The following is a 16,886-nucleotide window of genomic DNA, read 5'->3' as shown; positions in this document are numbered from 1 at the left end:
TCACTGGTAAAGACGCGGCTCAATCATTCGCGCAGATTCATAGTGATTTAAACAGAGTTCAATGGAGAAGCAGCGAAGTGCAGGGAAACGAGACGAGTCATTGGATAAATGCTGGGCTTTGTCCCGCTCATCGGACGCTCAGCGTTTCTGGGGGTCTATGGGGCAGTGGGCTGGCCTCGGCTGGCCCGGACGCTCAGCTTCTGCATGATGATTGGATGATCTGTCTGAGGCTGAATCCCTTTTTGATTGACAGCGAAATGAGCGAATCAGCGACCCTTTGGTGTAAAGATCCGAGGGAGCATAAAAGCATTCCCCTCCTTGAAAGACCAGCATCCACCACTGATATATATATATATATATATATATATATAAAAATAAAGCAATGGCTTATTTTGTTTAACATTAAGCCTGAAGTAGCTATTTGGCTGCAGGGTGAAGATATCTGGTAGAGCAACTAAATTCCCCAGTGGTACAGTCAGGTCTGCTCAGACACTCCAAAGTGTCTTTTGCAGAGGAATCTACTGCAGTTGCACCTCTGGAGATGCCCTCTGACCCTTATATGACAGTACACTCCTGAGCACATAGAGACAATCCTTGTTTCAGAAACGGTGCCCTATTCACTATACAGTGTAGTATTTGAAGTTCTGCCTTTTTGTAGTAGTGTCTGAAAACTGGAAAATTTTCTGTGAACTCAAGAAAGTTCCACACTGCACCTCATAAAGCAGTGTACAACACTAAATAATGGATACCCATAAGACACTGTGCTGTTTTGTAAAAATCCACGAGATAGTGTCCAAAATAATTCCCTACCCTGCTGAATACAGTTCCTTTTACTAGTGCACTCTATAAACAGTAACATCGGGAATAGTTATTGGGAAGTTATTTTGGACACAGTGAATACAAAACTTAAAGGATATTTTTGTCTTCCAATTAAAAACATGTATCTCAATTTCTGTAGATGTTTGGTTTACTACATTATTTGAACAAGGGAGCTGTCATTCAGAATGTTTGAAAATTTCATGATAAAAGGGCATATAGAAATGCTCCAAAATTACTCGTGAAAATATCTTTTTATATTGACTTCCATTGAAAGATATTAAGGTTTATTCCTTCTCCAGTAAAGTTAAAGTTAAGTAAAAAAAGACACATCTCGCAATAGTTGCCACAGAATAGTTCAATATGATCAATTTTGATAAACATGTCAGGAAGATCTAAAAAAAAATTCCAAGGGGAAAGTATCACATCATGAAGGAATATAATATCATCAGAAATATTATACCTTGGAGCTGATTCAAACCAGTATGTGATTATGAAAGTTTATGCATTATTTGTGGTTTAATGCGCTGAAGGTTATGTCAAATGAGATCAGACTTTACTATTTTAAAACACAAGCAACTTTGAGGAAATACTGAAATAATACAATTTTGTATTTGAATAAATATATGCAATACATGCCTATTTAAAATCCACCATGTAACTGACCATTCCATATGCCCCAAAACCATGATATTTCCACAGTCATTATTTGTATGATTCAATTTTCACAACTAATATTTTTCCTAGGAAGTTTTTTCTCATGTGTTTGACAAATGTTTGATCTCTAATGCCGTAAATCAAAGGGCTCAGCAGCCGTGGAACAATGTTTGTGAGCAAGTATGTACAAAATACAATATTTCTTTTCTGAGTTGGGATGATAAGGACAAGAATGATGTCAAGCACAGGAGTGGTGTAGGACAACATACAAAGCAACAGCTGCACTCCGTGCAAAAGAATGGTGCTCTGGGCCTTTTTAGCTGACACTTTGTCCGTTGACATTTTTCTAGCTGTGACCAGCACTCTGCAATAGGTGAAAACAATAATAATCCATACAAGTGACATATAAATGCACTGTACAGCCATGTTTTTCTGCTCATGGTAAAGAGAGCTGTACAGAAATGATGGCGCACAGTAAGTGATGCTGTCGAAAATGGAAAAAGGACGAATGATGCGGGCAATAATTAAGTCTGTCAGAGACGGAATGAATCCAGCTTCCCATATTAAACAGATGAGGACATAGGTTCTGCGCACTGTACAGATCTGAGGGTGATGCAGAGGTTTACAGATGGCAATGTAGCGCTCTACTGCCATTCCAGCCAAGTTCAGTGGTGTGTTCTTGTGAGTTGTTGAGGCTATGAAGAGTAACAAGCAACAGACGCATAAGTTTACATTTTGCAAGCTAAATGACATTATATACAAAGTCACTGAGACACCGACCATGAGAACGTCATTAATGACTAAATGCACATACAAAATATATCTTGGATCTCTGTAGAAGACAGAACTTTTGAAGAATGTGAAAACAAATGTCCCATTGATACAGATTATGGAAAATCCTAAAATAAAAATGATTGGGATTCTGACAAATTCCCCAAACCCTGGTGTGCCAAGTTGATTCAGTGATGAGTTCATTGCAACACACCAAGAGTGAAGTCTTCAGAGAGAAAGAAGGCTCTGGAAAAGGAAGTTTTTTTTTCCTTCAGGTGTAATCCACTGAGATAAACAGAATTAAATGAAAACATCCAAAGACTGGCTTCTTGGTGCAATTAGTCACTATAGAGCTGAACTCTTTTGTAATTTAGCTGAAATTTATATAAGTAAGCATTGTGTGAGTAGATTTTTGACGTAGGAGGTGTGTGAGGAGGAGCTGGAGGTTTGGCATTTGACTGATTTGAATAGACCACGGAATGCGAAGATGTACAGCGCCCTCCATAAGTATTAGCACCCCTAGTTAAAATATGTTAAAAGTGTAAAAAAAAATGCATGATGCATAATCTCACTCTGAAAAAAATGAGAAAAAAATCAACCTTCAAATCAAGTGAAAAAAAAATTAAAATAAAGAAATAATACTGACAAAGAAATAATTATTTTCCATAAAATGACCTGTTCCACAATTATTGACACCCTTAACAACTTCTTGGAAATAAATGTATTTGAACCATTTATGTCATTTCTCCTGTAGTGTATAAAGTGTATCAAAGTATCTAGGAACCTTTAATTAGTAATTCATCATCTGTTTCCCTGGGGTATAAATACGTTGTTACACAGAGGCCTATTCCTCTTACTCACACTTAAACATGGGAAAGACAAGAGAACACACTATTCAAGTAAAGGCAGATGTGTGTAGACCTTATAAATCAGGCAATGGCTACAAGAAAACAGCCACTCACCTGCAGATGCCCTTATCTACAGTCAGAGCAATCATCAAAAATTTTAAAACACCTGGAACTGTGACAAACACGCCTGGAAGATGATGCAAGTGTATCTTGCCACACACACAGTGAGAAGGATGGAAAGAGAAGTAAAAAGTTGTCCAAAGCTCATTGTAAGAAGATTGAATCAAATGGTAGCATCTTGGGGTTACGAGGTCTCCCAGACAACCATCAGGTGCTATCTATATGCCAACAAACTGTTTGGGAGGCATGCACGGAGAAAGCCTTTTCTGAGTTATACTCATAAGAGTAAATGGGTGGAGTTTGCCAAGCAGTACTGAGATTCTAACTGGGACAGTGTGCTTTGGTCAGATGAGACCAAGATAGGGCTTTTTGGCAACAAACTCTCTGGCATAACACCAAGGATGAGTATGCAGAAAAACACCTCTTGCCCACTGTTAAGTTTGGGGGAGGATCAGAGATGTTGTGAGCCTGTTTCTCCTCCAAATGACCTGGGAACCTTGTAAGTACACATGGGATCATGAACTCTTTGAAATATCATGACATTTTGAATCAGAATCTGGTGGCTTCTGCCCGAAGTCTGAAGATGGGTCATCACTGGGTCTTTCAACAAAATATTGACCCTAAACATGTGGTCAAATCTACTCAAAAATGGTTCACAGGGCACAAAATCAAGCTCCTCTCATGGCCATCTTAGTCCCCAGACCTCAACCCAATAGAAAACCTGTGGGGTGAACTGAAGAGGAGAGTGCATAGGAGAAGACCCAGGACTTTGCAGGATTTAGAGAGATTGTGCAAAGAGGAATGGTCGATGATCCCTCTTCCATATTCTCCCATCTTGTGAAGAGTTATAGGAGAAGATTATGTGCTGTCTTGTTGGCAAAGGGAGGTTGTACAAAGTACTATCACCAGGGGTGCCAATAATTGTGGCACACATGATTTCATTCAGGGCATCACGGTGGTGCAGCAGGTAGGTGTCAGAGTCACACAGCTCCAGGGACCTGGAGGTTGTGAGTTTGAGTCCTGCTCCGGGTGACTGTCTGTGAGGAGTTTAGTGTGTTGTCCGCGTGGGTTTCCTCCAGGTCACTGTCTGTGAGGAGTGTGGTGTGTTCTCCCTGTGTCTGCCTGGATTTCCTCCGGGTGACTGTCTGTGAGGAGTGTGGTTTGTTCTCCCTGTGTCTGTGTGGGTTTCCTTCTGGTGACTGTCTGTGAGGAGTGTGGTGTGTTCTCCCTGTGTCTGCGTGGGTTTCCTCCGGGTGACTGTCTGTGGGGAGTGTGGTGTGTTCTCCCTGTGTCTGCATGGGTTTCCTCTGGGTGATTGTGAGGACTGTGGTGTGTTCTCCCTGTGTCTGCGTGGCTTTCCTCCGGGTTACTGTCTGTGAGGAGTGTGGTTTGTTCTCCCTGTGTCTGCATGGGTTTCCTCTGGGTGACAGTCTGTGAGGAGTGTGGTGTGTTCTCCCTGTGTCTGCGTTGGGTTTCCTCCTGGTGACTCTCTGTGAGGAGTGTGGTGTGTTCTCCCTGTATCTGCATGGGTTTCCTCCAGGTGACTGTCTATGAGGAATGTGGTGTGTTCTTGCTGTGTCTGCATGGTTTTTCTCCAGGTGCTCCGGTTTCCTCCCACACTCCAAAAACACACACTGGTGGATTGGTGACACAAAAGTGTCCGTAGGTGTGAATGTGTGTGTGTGTGTGTGCGTCTCCCTGTGAAAGACTGGTGCACCCTCCAGGGTGTGTTCCTGTCTTGCGCCCAGTGATTCCAGGTAGGCTCTGGACCCACCATGACCCTGAACTGGATAAGGGATACAGAATGAATGAATGGATGATTTAATTCAAAAGATTTATTTTTTAATGAGTAATTTTTTCCCACCAAATAAAGGCACTTGAATTAAAGCTTAGATTTTTCTCTTTTTTTGCATTGTTGTCCTATATTACTTTTATGAAACAAAGAGTTTATTAGAAGCCAAAGAACACTTCTTAACCAGGGGTGCCAATAATTATGGAGGGCGCTGTACTTCTAATCCTGTAAATTATACAAGCCAAGCTCAAACATGCCTATTACAGTTTTACAACATTTCACATTTTAGCCAGTGAATGCTTTGCTTCCCCCACTTGTGTGTGGATTTTGAAGAGGATCACAAGGCTTAAATGGCACATATTGTACCACTTTTTCACAAGCGAATTTTGGGGTCTTGATAAAATATTTGTGTCATGCTTTTATAAAAATACCACAAAAACCTAACTGCACTGCAGCATTCCCCCCCTGTCAAATGGTGCTTTTCAACTGCATGGGTCAGGCTCATCTCTACTTTACTTGACTGCATGTCTAATGGGAATAGTAGGCTTTGAAAACCACAATAATAATGCTGGTATATTTAGGCAGTGTTTACTTATTGTCTATTCGTGTGCTGTTTTTTGTTTTGTTTTTTTAACTGACGTGTCTCCGCAACCCAGATCTCACAGATCAGTTTTCCTTGTTGTATATTCAGCTTTAGCTGTAGATTTCCATTGACTATTGGCCCAAAGAGCATTTAAACCTCTTCAAAACACATGAAGGTAAAGTTACAAGCTGCTGTTGTAAGTCTGATAAAAATAATTTAAGAGATTTTAGAAGCGGCCTTTTGTGCTGGATTTGAATGAGCTATGCATTTTATAGTGATTGATAGGTCTCTCTGGCCAGTCAGCGCTCTGCAGGGTTTACATTCACCATTTAGGACTACTCTGCACTGTTTGAACCTGGCACGAGCAGGGACTGAAAAAGTACCTGGTTCCAGGGACCAGGACCAGATTTGGCCAGTGGAAAAGCTAAACAGCTGAGCCTAGTTGAATCCAGTAGGTTCCAGGCAGTGGAAATACACCATAAACAACCCTGTTCAGAACAGCTGGTTTCAAAGCCTATTCCTATGGATAATTATCCATATCCATATGATCCAATGTGGAGGAGTTGGAGGTTGGCATGTAAAAGGGGAGATAAACAATGTTATTCATGTTTTAAGCATGGATTAGCAATATGTATTTATATACTTGCCACATACAGATATAAATCAGCCATAACATTAAAACAATTTCCTTGTTCCTATATTTGATTTTATCCTGCTCCACTGACCATGTGTATATATCCACACAATTATAGACTGTAAACCTATGTTGCTCTGCATGGTAAGTGGAGTTGATAAACAGGATGAGTATAGAAACAAGCAGGTAATTTCAATATTTTGGCTGATAGGATTATAGCATGTGAATTAGCACATTAGTTCACATCCTATTTGCATTTTCCACTTGTTGGCAATTTGACATATGACATGTTCCTTGATCACATCATAAACATATTTGATATGTTAAAGAATATCATATCATTCATCTAATACAACCCAATATATGAATATTAAAGTTTATGCACAGCTGGAGGTTTAATACACTGAAGAGGGATGAATTTTGGAACCAATATCATACACAGTATCTTTATACAAACATCTGTCTATAATGAGATTAGTATTTAGTAGTTTGAAATACAAGCAACTTTGAGAAAATATTTTTTAAAAATAACATTTTCAACTATTTATCTTAGTGAAAATATACATTAAACAGCTATTTTAAATTAACCATGCAGCTAAATGTGCAGTGACCATTTTATATGACCCAAAACCATGATATTTCCACAGTCATTATTTGTATGATTCAATTTTCACAATGAATATTTTTCCTAGGAAGTTTTTTCTCATGTGTTTGACAAATGTTTGATCTCTAATGCCGTAAATCAAAGGGCTCAGCAGCCGTGGAACAATGTTTGTGAGCAAGTATGTACAAAATACAATATTTCTTTTCTGAGTTGGGATGATAAGGACAAGAATGATGTCAAGCACAGGAGTGGTGTAGGACAACATACAAAGCAACAGCTGCACTCCGTGCAAAAGAATGGTGCTCTGGGCCTTTTTAGCTGACACTTTGTCCGTTGACATATTTCTAGCTGTGACCAGCACTCTGCAATAGGTGAAAACAATAATAATCCATACAAGTGACATATAAATGCACTGTACAGCCATGTTTTTCTGCTCATGGTAAAGAGAGCTGTACAGAAATGATGACGCACAGTAAGTGATGCTGTCAAAAATGGAAAAAGGACGAATGATGCGGGCAATAATTAAGTCTGTCAGAGACGGAATGAATCCAGCTCCCCATATTAAACAGATGAGGACATAGGTTCTGCGCACTGTACAGATCTGAGGGTGATGCAGAGGTTTACAGATGGCAATGTAGCGCTCTACTGCCATTCCAGCCAAGTTCAGTGGTGTGTTCTTGTGAGTTGTTGAGGCTATGAAGAGTAACAAGTAACAGACGCATAAGTTTACATTTTGCAAGCTAAATGATATTACACAGACTCACTGAGACACCGACCATAAGAATGTCATTCATGACTAAATGCACGTACAAAATATATCTTGGATCTCTGTAGAAGATAGAACTTCTGAAGATTGTGAAAACAAATGTCCCATTGATACAGATTATGGAAAATCCTAAAATAATAATGATTGCAGATCATTATTTTTCAAAACCTGAGGTGCCGAGCAGAAACAGTGATGAGTTCATTGTGCGTGAGGTGTGGAAAAACTTCCGGAGTGAAGTCTTTGGAGACAAAAAATAAAAAAGCAGACAGGCTGGCTTCCTGGTACAGTTAGTCCAAACAGAGGCTGACTGAGTGGTTTATATAGTTTAAGTGAGTAGTGTGTGGGCGGATTTTTGATGTATAAATTGTGTGGGAAGGAGCTGGGTTTTTGGCATGGGACTAATTTCAACAGACCACAGAATGTAAACAAGTACTTCTAACCCTGAGAATTATACAAGCAGCACACAACACTTTATATTTGAGTGAATAAATGCAAAATCTTAATTTCTAATATTGTATTGCACTGGTGTAAATTAGAGGTAATATCTTAATAGTATGATAGAATTTCTTTAACAAAAGCAGCTGACCTAGTGATTAAACAGAGGAACAACAAGTCTTAAACAAATGCAAAAAATATTTCAGATAATTAACGTCAGCACTGAAGATCAGAAATTCATCACCTAGTGTAATTTATTACCAAATATCACTTTTACTGAAGATTAATTTCATTTACTTTAAGTTTAAATAAATTATTTGAAACAATAAATTATTATTTTAATTGTTCAAATTTGAATATTGTTGCTAAGCATTATCACAATTAGGACATTTAAATGTTACCTACCTTCTCTGTTCTTCTTTCATACAAGCAGGAATGGACAATTTTGTGTAGATATCTTTTAGGGATGTTTGTATCTGTATTTGTATTTTAGACTAATGTACAAAACATTTAGGGCTGTTAGACTAATTTAGAACTGGGGATATTTGTTTTATAATATACTATTTACAAAAAAAAATGATTTGTTGGTACACCGTCACAGACAAAGTGATGCCTCAATTTGAGTGTTGTTATAGCCATTGCAAAAAAAAAACAAAAAAAAAACCACATCTTAGGAAAAGAGCTGCCTAAAATGTGAGACATACTTGTCATTTAAATTTATCTGCTTACCATCATGCTTTTCATTATCTGAGACAGCCATAGTAGTAATCTAGTCGTAAATCCCTTTTAGGTTTGCGCCATATTGTATCGTTCACAATAATATTATCATACTTTTTAAAACGTTAAAAAATAAAAAAATCTATGTCGTGATATTAGTTATATTCAGACTTGTTTGAGCAATGACGTCATGCAATTACCCATAATACGGCATCCATTCTTTACATGAGTTGTTTAGCCACACTGAAGTAAGGTGGAAAGTGGCTCTGAGTTGGAGGAATTTGCTCCAAAAAAGTGGAGTGGCTTGTGGAGATAGTTTGGTTATGTACAATAAACCATGGAATTAAGTTAGAAATTAATGAAGCCTTTAATATTATTCATATATATTCAATATATTTAATTGAATATAATTCATATTAATATAACACTGACTTATATTGTTGCAATAGTCTGTTTTGAAAATGAATACAAGTATTTTTCAGCGTTTTTATATCGTCAAAAATATAATCATTGCCAATATACCCTGAAATATTGTGATATTAATTTAGGGCCATATCACCAACCCCTACTCCCTTTTTTCAGCTAATGATAGTGAATGGTGTTTAAACTTGTGAATGCAAGTTACTTAACGTAAACTATGACTGCTAGGGCACTGCTAAAATGAAGTTCCTCTACCATGCCTCAGAGAACAGAGTTTATATCCCAACAAAATCACCCATGTGACCCAAAGTGTAACCATGTATTTTTTGAACTGCTGGCACATATTGTACTTCATCCAGGACCTGGGTTCACACAACCCAAGGTGACAATGAACCCTGTCAGTTATCAACTATTTACATAACCACAGTTGCATATAGAACTACCATAATGTTATATGACTCATGACTGCCTCATTCATTGCCTGTGATCACATACCTAGTTCAGGGCCAAGATGGTTCTGGACTCTATCTGGAATATCTCTAAGAAACATAAGCAGCATCATTCCAGCAGCAGCTGGCATGAGATAGCTTTAGCACGAATGTCTATGGAGCATTAGAAAGCCATATTGCAAATGCTTAACCTATGCCACAGCAGTCAGCATGGTCCCCACAGTATGAAACACCTGGAATTAATGTGAAAGTCCATGCCAGCCACATACAGGAAGAGCATGTTACTCACAATCTCTCATCAGCCCATGGAGGACACAGGTATTGAAGCTTTCACGAAGTTCCAACTTTTCAGCCCCTGAGATGAGTACATGATGAAGACAACAGTCCAGCTTTCACACACCAATCTATTTTGAAATCATCTGTCATCTGCTGGTATGCAACCATGTCCTCCCCAAATTCACAAGATGATTATCCACAGAGTTTGCACAACTTCTGGTCATCTGAAACTGAAACAAGAAAACAGAAAAATAGGCTCTTCAGAAATATTCTTAATTGGTTTGAATAATGTCAATATTTCAGTGTGTGTAAACCCTCAATTTTTTGTGGGATCCCACCCTCTGAGTGTTTCAAACATGCACATTAATGGGTGACAGCATCAATTTAAACAACAAACGTATTAGTCTTACACTTAACATATGTAGTTATAGCCAAGACAGGTGAATCTAGGTCTGTGGCATCTCCTTCAGTGCCAGACGTGGATAGCGCTACAGACCCCAGCTCCAGCTGCAAATGGTAGAGAGAATACAAAAAGCAGTCTGTGTAGAACACAATGTTAACTGCAAGCTGACCTCCCTCTCTGCCAAATGCTGCTCAGCTTCACACTACTGTCTGCAGCCATAAGGGTCCCATGTCCCAGGGCTGTCCGTGTAAGTATGTCTTTTTACTTTTCTACATCTTTTAGATTTGGTAAAGATTCCAAAAGCTTTTTCAGAGCTGGAGGATAGAGACATGGCAGTGGAATGTCCTAAACAAAACAACTCAGGGCATTTAGGTTAAACATGGAGCTTAGAAGGCATCTAAGTGATGCATTAAAGTGAAAAGGCATTATAATAGTAGGTAAAAGCCTCATTATGGGGTCATGTATTTGGGCGTGGCCACAGATTCAGCTCCTGCGTTTCAGCAACTTGGAGAAACAGCTATTGAAGATTAAAAAAAAAATTACATAAAAAGATTGTTGAAAAACAAACAAAATAATAAAAGCACTAGGACCAGAATAAACCATTATGGCAATAGCTGAATATGCTATAAACTCAAATAAAAAATTTTTTGGTTACTTACATATAATAATTTCATATATTAATGAAGATACCATAATACAAAAATTATACATTGGTTTTAAAATATGAATTCAGAATGCAAAACAATGCATATTATCCAATGATCACTGACAAAAACTGATGTGCAAGGAGCTAGAGTAGAATCAGACACATTTTATTAACAGTACAAATTGCAATGTATAATTAATTGTGACACAATGACAGAAATTTGTATAAAACAATATTAGTGTGATATTACAATCGAAGTGGGTTTATATAATACAAATGAATCCTAATCATGGCTGTTAAATGTAAAAAAAAAAAAAAACATTTCTTTGGTTTTAGTTTTAAATTTGAAAAATATATGAAAAAAATTTCGAACACTTTCTAGCCATCTGTCAGGACAGGGTGGACTGATGGAGGTGGACGCAAATGCAAATAACACCAATGTTATTTAAACAAAAGATAATAAAACAGAGATACAGAAACAGAACACCTGGACAGAAAGACTTTACAGGGAGAACTAAACAGACAAACCTAAACAGACAGGGCTAGAGAGACTAACTTGACAAAGAGAGCTAAACAGAGAGTTGAACAGACACCTAGACAGCAAGAGATGAACAGACTATTAGAGAGAAACAGAAAAACCAAACAAGTCCATGAAGCACAAGGAAGGAAGGAACAGATAGACCAGATTCACATATAAGGGGAACCGAATCGAGAAGTGAATGTCCAACAAAGGACGTCTGAAACAAAGGAACTTAAATACACACAAGGACACCTGAGGAAGATAACGAGGGTGCAGGATTACAAAGGAGACACAGATGGAGACACTGACGAGGAGGTGGAACTAAGGCGGGACTAGGGCAGAGACATGAACAATAATAATCAGAACCATGTACAAGAGCACATGGTGGGGAAAACAGACACATGACAGAACCAAGGCGTGACAGATGCCCCCTCCTAAATCCGCAACTCCCGGGGCACACAAACCTAGACCCCCCAGGAGCTGGTGCAGGAGAGGAGCCTGGAAAACAAGACAGAACACATAAACCAAAAAATGACAGGACTGAGGATAAGACAGGAACAGACACAGGAAATGGAGCTGGGGATATGACAGGACTGGAAACAGGAGACTGGACTTGGGACAGGACAGAAGACTGAAACAGGAGACGAAATCGAAGACCAGACAGGGGACTGAACAAAAGACTGGACAGGCGTCTGATGAAAGGGAACAAGAGAAGGGACTTGGGACAAGACAGAAATAGAGATGGGTGACAAAACTTGAGTGGAGACAGAAGACTGAACTGGAGTGGAAACAGGACGCAAGACATCGGACTGGAGGGGACTAGACAGGATTGGAGTGGAAACACAAGACTTGACAGGAGACTGGGCTTGAACACTGGACATGAACTGAGTCAGAACAGGTGTAGGAAACTGAGACAAGACTGGAGACAGAACAGGACCAGAAACGGAAGACTGGACAGGAGCATGTGCCTGGACACTGGACATGATTAGAAACAGGGGACTAGACTGGAGACAGGACAGGAGAAGAGACAGGTAAGAAGACACGAGAGAAGACACAGGACAAGACTTGGCAGCGGAACAGGGACCAGGACGTTCACAGGGACTGACGCCAACACAGTGCCAGGAACCGGGACAGAGACAAAACCAGACACAGGTACTAGGATATGGACAGAAAGAGGGACCAATGCAGGGACCGAAAGAGGAACAAAACAATTGGGGAGTGACCAAGACTGGCAAAAGTTTGTGGTGATGTCTAAGAAGCCAGCCTGGGCACAGCTCCAGGAATTGACTCCGAAGTCCCTGGGACAGATCTAGGGACACAAACAGAGGTGGCAGGGGCCACCATCACAGGATCAGGAGCGGTGGGGTTTGCCGCCTTTGAAGGGATAGGAGTGGCAGGGTTCACCACCATCTTAGTGACAGGAGTGGCAGGTGCCGCCTTCAGTGGTACAGGAGCGAGGAGTCACCTTTGAAGTGTTTTCAGGCAAGCATTAAGCCATGCTAAGTCCAAGGAGGCAGGGGGCCCGGTAATGACATCCACGGAGGCAGGAATTGGGCTGCTCGCTGGGCATGTGTTGGAGCTGTTGAGGGTTTAGGAGGTCTGATGGGTGCACTCATGAGGGACTTCCTCAACCAAATATCCCCAGGAAGTATGTTGCTGTTAGCCTCACCCCCTTTGTCCTGAGGTTTGAGGCTAATAGCACCAACCCTCAAACACCCCCCAAAAATAAAAAATAAAAAATTCCCCGGGCCTTAGGGGGTAGTCTTCCATTGAGGGGGAGACTCCAGCACACTGCTTTCGCCAGCTCTGCCTTACACTGGACACCCTGTCCATAAATTGACTCTTCTTGTAGGCACTGAGCAACTCTGGCGTGAATCTGCTGGAGCCGGCTACTCCATCTCACAGCCTCCTCAAAAGAATTGTCTGTGTTAGCTGCGTCCTTTTATTTGGTTGGACATTCTGTGATGACCAGGAAGACTGACAGAGGCAGATGCAAATGCAAATAACACAAACTTTATTTAAACAAAAGATAACAAAATAGAGATACTAAAGCAGAAGACCTGGACAGAAAGACTTTACAGGGAGAGCTAAACAGACAAACCTAAACAAAGGGAACTAAACAGACAGAGAGAGCAAGAGAGACTAACCTTGACAAAGAGAACTAAACAGAGACCTAGACAGGGAGAGTTAAACAGAGACCTAGACTAGAGAGAGAGATACAGACCTAAACTGGTAAACAGATACATACAGACCTAGACAGTGAGACAGATACATACAGACCTAGACAGGGAGAACTGAGCAGACTAATAGAGAGGAACAGACAAATCAAACAAGTACACTAAGCACAAGGAAGGAGCAGACTGACCATACTCACATACAAGTGGAAGCAAATCGATAAGCGAATGTCCAACAAAGGGACTCTGAGACAAAGGAAATTAAATACACACAAGGACACCTGAGACAGATAACGAGGGGCAGGATTACAAAGGAGACACAGATGGAGACTGAGGAGGAGTGGGACTTGGGTGAAGACATGAACAATAATAAACAGAACCATGTGCAAGAACACATGGTGGAGAAAAACAGACACATGACAGAACCAAGGCGTGACACCATCCCACTATATTAAGCACAACAACTAAAATACCTGCGTAATCAGTCTCAACATTATCTCAAACAACATTTTTTTGTTAACCTTTAAAATCCAAAACAAAACAAAAAAACAACAAAATCCATCTAGAAAACATACAATCAAAATCATATCAATTACGCACAAAAAAGGAAGAACAAAATTTTTACAAACCGGATTCCAAAAAAGTTGGGACACTAAACAAATTGTGAATAAAAACTGAATGCAATGATGTGGAGATGGCAAATGTCAATATTTTATTCATAATAGAACATAGATGACAGATCAAAAGTTTAATCTGAGTAAATGTAACATTTTAAAGGAAAAATATGTTGATTCAAAATTTCACAGTGTCAACAAATCCCAAATCTGTTGGAACAAGTAGCAATAAGTGGCTGGAAAAAGGAAATTGAGCATATAACGGACAGCTGGAAGACCAATTAACACTAATTAGGTCAATTGACAACATGATTGGGTATAAAAAGTGCTTCTCAGAGTGTCAGTGTCTCTCTGAAGCCAAGATGGTAAGAGGATCATCAATTCCACCATTGTTGCGCAGAAAGATAATGCAGCAATAGCAGAATGGTGTTACCCAGCGTAAAATAGCAAAGACTTTTAAGTTATCATCATCAACTGTGCATAACATCATCAAAAGATTCCGGTCAAGGCCGTAAAACTCTACTGGATGCTCGTGATCTCCGGGCCCTTAAACGTCACTGCACCTCAAACTGACATGCCACTCTCAAGGAAATAACAGAATGGGCTCAGGAATACTTCCAGAAAGCATTGTCAGTGAACACAATCCACTGTGCCATCCGCCGTTGCCAGCTGAAACTCAGTGCAAAGAGGAAGCCATTTCTGAGCAAGCTCCACAAGCAATTTGAAGTTCATCATGGGACACTGAGACGCCATGTCATCCGGACCAGAGAGAACAAGGATAACCCAAGTTGTTATCAACTCTCCGTTCAGAAGCCTGCATCACTGATGGTATGGGGTTGCATGAGTGCTTGTGGCATGGGCAGCTTGCATGTCTGGAAAGGCACCATTAATGCAGAGAACTATGTTCAGGTTCTAGAAAAACATATGCTCCCATCTAGACATCATCTCTTTCAGGGAAGACCCTGCATTTTTCAACAAGATAATGCCAGACCATATTCTGCAGCAATCACAACATCATGGCTACATAGGAGAAAGATCTAGGTACTGAAATGGCCAGCCTGCAGTCCAGATCTTTCACCTATAGAGAACATTTGGTGCATCATAAAGAGGAAGGTGCGACCAAGAAGGTCCAAGACGATTGAACTGTTAGAGGCCTGTATCAGACATTAATGGGAGAGCATTCCTATTTCTAAACTTGAGAAACTGGTCTCCTCTGTCCCCAGACGTCTGTTGAGTATTGTAAGAAGGGGGGATGCCACACAGTGGTAAAAAATGGCCTTGTCCCAACTTTTTTGGGGTTTGTTGACGCCATCAAATTCTGAAACAACATATTTTTCCCTTAAAATGATACATTCTCTCAGTTTAAACTTTTAATCTGTGATTTGTGTTCTATTCTGAATAAAATATTAGATGTTGGCACCTCCACATCATTGCATTCAGTTTTTATTCACAATTTGTTTAGTGTCCCAACTTTTTTGGAATCCGGTTTGTATTTCTAAGTTCTAAAATAGCTATTTTAAAACACTTCATTTGAAAATATCAGAAGGTTGGACAGAAGCCCAAGTCCAAATGGTTCTGATGAGAATAAACCTTTTTCCTGTTATACAATGTTTTTACTTGAAAAGCGTGCCATTTCCTGCTGATTAACAAACCATCACCACTTTCTGTTCAGCATAGATTTTCTATCAACATAGATGACAGATCAAAAGTTTAATCTGAGTAAATGTAACATTTTAAAGGAAAAATATGTTGATTCAAAATTTCACAGTGTCAACAAATCCCAAAAAAGTTGGGACAAGTAGCAATAAGTGGCTGGAAAAAGAAAATTGACCATATAACGAACAGCTGGATGATTGGGTATAAAAAGAGCTTCTCAGAGTGTCAGTGTCTCTCTGAAGCCAAGATGGTAAGAGGATCACAAATTCCATCATTGTTGTGCAGAAAGATAGCAAAGGCTTTTAAGCTATCATCATCAACCCTGCATAACATCATCAAAAGAATCAGAGAATCTGGAACAATTGCTGTGCGTAAGGGTAAAGGCAGAAAACCTCTACTGGATGCTCGTGATCTCCGGGCCCTTAAACATCACTGCACCTCAAACAGGAATTCCACTGTCAAGGAAATAACAGAATGGGCTCTGGAATACTTCCAGAAAGCATTGTCAGTGAACACAATGTGCCATCCGCCGTTGCCAGCTGAAACTCTACAGTGCAAAGAGGAAGCCAGATTTTGGGTAGGCTCTGGACCCACCGCTGCCCTGACCTGGATAAGGGTTACAGACAATGAACGAATGAATGAATGCTCTGTTGTTTTTCTGCCATTTGCCTGCTACCCGAGCAACTGTGACAGTAGAATTTGTATTAGTAGAAAACAATCACACAAGTGAGTCAGTAAATTTAATATCACAAAGAAAATCACTTTAGGAGTTGCAAACCTGTAGAATGTTTTTCCTTTTTCACTAATACAACTTAACAGTCCACAGACCATGCCCATAAAGGCTAAACAGGGAGGTGAACTCAGATCTCTTTGGTGAGGAGTTCAGCGTGCATTCAGCCCCCCTGATGGATGAATGTGAGACAAGGGTGGAGACCTGGTGGGAGTGGAAGCAAGTTTGTCCGACGTGGAAATACAGTGAGTTTGC

The 16,886-nt window shown here is 40.0% G+C and overlaps 1 protein-coding gene and 1 pseudogene across 1 annotated transcript; both read right to left on the bottom strand.

Annotated features, from left to right (window-relative positions):
* Positions 1-1,521: 1,521 nt before the first annotated feature.
* LOC136691435 (odorant receptor 131-2-like) lies at positions 1,522-2,448 on the bottom strand. The gene has a single exon (XM_066663996.1). The coding sequence runs from the start codon at positions 2,446-2,448 to the stop codon at positions 1,522-1,524; it is 927 nt and encodes a 308-aa protein (XP_066520093.1).
* Positions 2,449-6,871: 4,423 nt separating this feature from the next.
* LOC136691434 (odorant receptor 131-2-like) lies at positions 6,872-7,742 on the bottom strand (annotated as a pseudogene).
* Between the last annotated feature and the right edge of the window lie 9,144 nt (positions 7,743-16,886).

This window comes from Hoplias malabaricus, chromosome 3 (genome assembly GCF_029633855.1).
Source record: "Hoplias malabaricus isolate fHopMal1 chromosome 3, fHopMal1.hap1, whole genome shotgun sequence".
Classification (NCBI taxonomy): domain Eukaryota; kingdom Metazoa; phylum Chordata; class Actinopteri; order Characiformes; family Erythrinidae; genus Hoplias; species Hoplias malabaricus.
This window is presented reverse-complemented; position numbering and strand designations above follow the sequence as displayed.